At 40.4% G+C, this 6,155-nt stretch overlaps 1 protein-coding gene across 1 annotated transcript; it reads right to left on the bottom strand. All coding sequences in view use genetic code 11, as the record gives it.

The window, feature by feature from the left end:
• Positions 1–238: 238 nt before the first annotated feature.
• On the bottom strand, positions 239–5,721 carry EGR_08356 (Leucine-rich repeat-containing protein 9; the record flags this gene model as incomplete). The annotated part of the gene is made up of 7 exons (XM_024497605.1): positions 239–4,239; positions 4,305–4,460; positions 4,507–4,647; positions 4,681–4,826; positions 5,034–5,094; positions 5,205–5,381; positions 5,562–5,721. 7 exons carry the CDS (start codon positions 5,719–5,721, stop codon positions 239–241), a joined length of 4,842 nt encoding a protein of 1,613 aa, XP_024347974.1.
• Between the last annotated feature and the right edge of the window lie 434 nt (positions 5,722–6,155).

The following is a 6,155-nucleotide window of genomic DNA, read 5'->3' as shown; positions in this document are numbered from 1 at the left end:
CAGTATTATTTCTTCTTTTGACTTTAGTAAAGACTCAAATCACTTTCTCCCAATCTCATAAAACGTTTTGAAACTCGCGCTCTCGTTTACATTGCCTGATTGACCAGAGTCAAGTGCCGGTAGGCTTTAAATAGGCTGACAATCACTACAAGGTCAAGGTCATGCAAGAACAGCAGAAAAGTGTGACAAACATAATATTTATACAAAATAATGCACTAGCTTGCCATAGCCTGACATCTTAAAGACCAACAGCCGCAGACTCGTCTGCGCGCTCGGTATTGGGTCCATCTGGTGTGTGAGAATCAAAGTGGGCCATTGCATTTATGCTTACTCCCGGAATGGACATCACAATTCGTTTGCAGTTATTCCTCATTGCGGTCGCCCTTGAAACGTTATTGGGCTCCACAGTTCGTCTTCGCTGTGGCAAGTTTTTATTGAATGCAGAGGGGAAAAGGGCTGTAGCTGATGGAATGAGTAAGGACATTGTTGAGGCAGTGCCATCACCCGCTTGTTTAGAGGTCATTCCAGGTGGTAAATTTTCGGGCAATTTTGTCACCGAGGGAAGATTAAATCGGACATTTGCCATGCTTCTCCAAATTGGTTTTGACAATTGCTTCTCTCGAACCACGGGGCTAAGTAGAATTTGTTCCGATTCGAAGGCGGCATTTATTGGCAATTGCTCCTCCGTATAGGCAAACAAATTCGCAGCGGTTTGAGACTCCCGTGGAGTGACATCAATGGCATCGAGACACTGGAGTTGTGGCAAATGATGACACACAAGCAGCCTGTAGGATGGTGACTTTGAAAGGGGATTCTTGTGGAGCCCAAGGTGAGTGAGGCTCTTGAGTGGTGCAAAACTCTCCAATGTGTTCACGAGGTGTTCCAGCTTATTTTCACCAAGGTAAAGATGACACAATTCCTCCAAGTGTTCCATTGATGGAATTTCACGCAGACGGTTGCCTTCCAAATGAAGCTCCACCAATCGACTTAGACCGATGAATTCTGCAGCCAGAAGTTTCCTAAATTTATTGCGATCGAGCACTAGATGACGCAAATTGTCCATTTCTACCAGACCACTTAGTGTGGATATGGCGTTATCCTGGAGGAAGAGGGTACGCAGAGCTGGAAATCTATTGAGATGAAGGGGAACGAGAGAGGTTATATCATTCTGCGCTAGCGATAAGACAGCTAATTTGGGCAGATATGTAACTTTCGTATCACGACCGGAGATACCGCTACAAAGGGTTGAAATTTTGTTTCCAGGAAGCCAGAGAACCTCAAGATTTTCCAGTTGAAGTAAACCTTCGAATGAAGTGAGTCGGTTATTCTGCAGATTGAGAGTGTGGAGATTAAAGAAAGCCTCTGATGGTGCTAATTCAACAGAACGTATACCACCATCCTCGCAGTTGTAATGAGTCACTCGGCCTGGTGACTCCAACCCCAGAGAAGCCAAAAGATAGTCTGTAGATAGACGACCGTCCAAAGCTTCTCTAGCCTCATTTACTTCGCTAATATTCACCTCCACACCGTCAAGAAAAGCAAGATGAGGTAGATGGTAGACGGTTCGTAGACGATACCTCGAGAGTTGTGTTTTTAAGGGATTAAAACGTAGGTCGACAACCCTCAAATCAGGTAGGTCACTCAGTGCTAGTACTGATTGATAATTGGTTATCCTGTTACTTGAAATAAAGAGTTGTTTCAAAGACAAACAATCTGTCAGAGGCGTTAGATTAACTATTTCATTGTTATCCAAAGCTAAGACCTGCAAATTTGTCATGTTATTGAAACTGCAGTTGGCAATCGAGGAGATTAAGTTATTGGCCGCAAGGAGAGTTCGTAGTTTGGGAAAGTGTTGGAGGTCATTAAGAGATGTGAGGCTGTTACCTTCCACAGACAGTTCTTGCAGGTGATCCAAGAAGCACAGAGAGCCCAATTCCATCAAGTTTACATTGTTCAAGGTAAGTGCCGTCAAACTTCCTAATGTGGTCTTGGAGAATGTGAAAGGATGAGTCGAAAGGCGGGTGGATTGCATAAAAAAATCGAGATTTGGAACTTGACCAGAGAGCTTTCGTAAAAGCATGCCCAGAACAGGCCAAAGAGTGAGCATATAGTTCCTTGAAGTGGTAAAGATGTGGGTCCTCCGAAAAACTTCCACATCATAAGACTGATTCTCAAAGCAAACCTTCGAAGTCGGTGACAAGGAAGATAGGAGAGATTGTGCACGTTCGGATACTCGTTCATCTCTGAACCACGGATTATACTCCAGTCGAAGTGTAGCAAGGTTTCCTGCAACCCATAAAAGATGTCTCACTTCCACTTCCAAGTTGCTGAGTAAATTCCAATTCGCATCGAGGGTAAGAAGAGATGGACAACTGCCCAAACTCTTCAATGAGTGCAGAGCATTGTGGCTGATGTCAAGTGTCTCCAAGAAAGGCAAGCTCAACTCCTTCAGACTCGTTATTCCACAGTTGGAAAGTATTAAAGTTCTCAAGATGGGGAGTTCTTGAAGACCTCTAAATGATTGAAAACCTGTACCATGAAAATTAAGCTCTGTTATCGCCTCCAAAGTTTGTCCAGAGATAGAACCGAACCAGGGATTACGCAACGCATTCTTCACATCCTTCTCAGATAAATCTGGAGGCGAGGGAATATCAGGTTTGGCTTTTAAGACCTCACTATCCCGATTTATTCCATGCGAGCTTAAGCTTTCAATAGAATCCGTTATTGTCGACGCACGACTACTATCCCTATTCATAAATGCCGACATTTGAGATAATGAGGAGGTTGAAATGAGCTCCAATTCAGCAAGGAATTCAGGGATTAAGCAGGCAGTCTCACTGAACGCATATTCAAAGTGGGCAATGGCGCAAGCACAAAAGCTCTTTTTTCCATTTGTAAAAGTGGCGTTTTTTGGAGATAGGATGATTCCAGTACGAACACAGTTACTTCCTTCTTTTGTGAGAGCTCGAACCACTAAGATGACGAACGAGGAGTTAAAAGCCTTTTCAATTGGAAAAGAATCAAGTTTTAATAGCCTGCTCAAAAGTGTGGTGAAACTAAAACTTCCAACAATGCCATCACTAGGAAATCCGGAGCGCAAAAATTCGCCCAAGTGACAGAAATCAATGTCAGAGGAGAAGAGGCAATTGTAAAAAAGAAGCTCCTCTTTAAAATTTCCATTAGTCTGGTTTTTTTGGCAATAATTGTTTAAAAGATCATTTCGGATATGCCACAGATTGTTCAAACGTAGTTCGGAAAAACCCTCCAAGCATCGATCATGCCAGCACATTCTCATTTGACAGAAACGTCTACATAGGTTGAAAAGTTCGGCAGAACGATCAATCTGACTGATTGTGAGGCAGCCGAACATTTGAAGCTCAGCGGTGTGAAGACACTGGTTTATTTTAAACTTAACTGATAACGCCGATGTGTAGTACTCATATTCGGCTTCTAAGATACTCAATTTGTTCTTCCACCAACAACTTCGAACTCTAATTTTGCCCAAAGATTGGTGGAGTGCTTTGATCTCCTTTGAAGTGCTTTCTCGTAAATTTATCAGTCGGTTAACGTAGGCTTCTAGCAATCTGATTTGAAGATCTAAAAGTCGAAGACGCTCAATGATGGGTATTGAAAGGCGTTTCTTCAAGATCAGGAGAGTTCGTTGCGTTCTAAGGAGAAAATTATGTCGATGACGGGATTTTGCAAAGTAAAATAACTTTTTCTCACGGATGAGAGATTGCAGAAAACTAACAAATGGCTCCCTCAAGTCCATTCCATCGATACTACAGAGTTGGGGTATGTGGTACACTAGAGCCAAAGAAGTATAAGGCAATGAGGAAATTGGATTTGGAGTAAATTCGGCATCATTAATTCTCAATAACCGCAATTTCGGCAATAGAGCAAGAGAAAGCACATCTGGCAGATCATAAAAGTTGTTTCCTGAGAGATTGATGGACTCCAATTTTGTACAAGGAATGAGAGAGGCATCCAAACGACTGATTTGGTTCCCAGCCACGTTGAGATCGCACAATCCTTGCAGGTTTTGCAAACCTGTCAGAAATGATATGTCATTGTTGTTCAACCAAAGTCGACAAAGTGAATTCATTCCCTCCAGTTCTTCTATAACCTTTAGTCTGTTGTCATACAAGCACAACTCTTCCAGTCTGGTAGCACAGTTGAGACCTTTCATCGATTCTAATCCACTTTCGCAAATCCATAGTTTTGTTAGTTTGGTGCAATCTTTGATAAAAAGCAGATTTGGAACCTTTTGACCCACTATAACCAACTCCTTCAGGTTATCAAACGTCCTAAGCAATTTATTTGAAGGCAAACTTGTAAAAAATAGTGCAGTTTTTCCACAAGATCATCCGGATTTTCTTCATTTTCTGGGATGTTATTAAGTCGTCGAATTTCCTTTATTACATCGTCACTAAAAGAATCCATTTTGTATTCAGGTGAACCTATAAGTTAGAAATTGATAAACGTAAAAACATAGGACCATCCCACCCACTTTCAACAAAGCATTAAATGGAATTATTACCACATATGCTCCAGTAGCGCGTGGTTTCTCAAACTCTACTGAAACAGATAAAGATCTACCTAAGGCTGTCCTAATTTCCACAAATAGATGCCAAAACACCTCTCCGTCTACCTTATAAAATGAAACGTCTTTTCACTCACATTTCGATGTACAGTTTAAGAAAACTTTTTCCCAATGAAAGCGTTTAAATATTGCCTTCGGTGAAGTTGCAAGACTTCCAGAACTTATTTGAGATACAGTACTCTGCCTAGGCTTTTGAAGACGAAGCTTTATCTTCATTAACCGACTTAGAGTTTAAAAAATAGTGGGAGCATAGTCTTGCAGATTTTTGTATTGTCCTATATCCTTTGGCCAATCACATCGCGCCCTTCATAACGTGGATTGTTGATAGTTGATTGAGAGACACTCTCAGTTTAGAAGCTCAATAAGTCTAAAGGCAAATTTAAACAAATCACAGCGTAAAATACTTATTCTGCTTCCAGAATCCTCAAACCTCCAACTTTGAATTTTTATTATTACTATGTATTGGGTTTTATTATCTTTTTTGCTGTTAACTATTAAGGTAAGTAAAAAAGATGAGAAAATCCATCTTAAAAGCCTTATTATAGTATTTATTACAATGGAAGCATTTAAGAGCCTTATTCTTGGTATTACTAATGAGTACCGCATAGGAATGAAACGTCAAAATTACTCTTGATAAACATGCCGCTATGTTCCCATTTACAACTAGCTTTAATTTTTGGACTATTACTAATTGGACGACTTATCTCATAATGAATGCAACTAAATGCAACCAAAGTGTTTTTTTCTAACGCGTTGGCTTTATCTGGACATATAATTGCTGTTTTTAAAAGCTTTATGAATGCAACTAAGGCGTCAGTTTAGACTAAAATTGACGAAAATTCGGCCCTTTGAGTTTTTCTTGTCGTCGGAAGAAATCATGGGATCATAGCGGAAGATATATTACAGAAGAGCCGAGGCTACTGGCACGGCCCGGAACCATGCCACTATTTGGAATTACCATGGTGGGAGCATAATTGTAGCTCAAATGAAACGCAGAGGTAAACGAACAATCTAAGTTTTTTGCTTATTACTTTCGTTAGCCAGGGAGAACGTTTAAATGTATTGATAGATTTTATGTAGGAGGGTTTCATGGATAATAGCATGTTAGATTTGCACATTATGGAAAAACAGCATATCCTTTAGCGGAGACGATGATTGACTCCCAGAATTTGGACAGTTACTGCAGATATATATTACGCTGTGCCAGAGAATGCATTTTGCTAAATGGATATCCCGAACAAACAGGTAGAGCATTAAGCTAAACACTAATAGCTATCAAAACACAAGTTAGCTATTTTCTATAGATGAACCCTGGATCATGCTAGAAAACTGCCTGTCACAAATCACCCAACCTGTCATATTTTTTTTGCGTTTATTAGACCTAAACGGACCCAATGAACGGTAAGGCTACTCAAATTAGGCATTACTGAGCCCCTCTTCCTCTTCACAAATAAAAAATGCTTTTCTTTCAATCCACATTCATATCCTAAAAAAATTGCTCATGCATAAATGCTTTATTTGATCAAACTCTGCAATTCGCTTTTTTCGAAAT

The sequence above is a fragment of the Echinococcus granulosus genome, assembly GCF_000524195.1.
Source record: "Echinococcus granulosus chromosome Unknown EG_S00104, whole genome shotgun sequence".
Lineage (NCBI taxonomy): Eukaryota > Metazoa > Platyhelminthes > Cestoda > Cyclophyllidea > Taeniidae > Echinococcus > Echinococcus granulosus.
The sequence above is the reverse complement of the archived record's forward strand: the minus strand, read 5'-3'. Positions and strand labels throughout refer to the sequence as shown.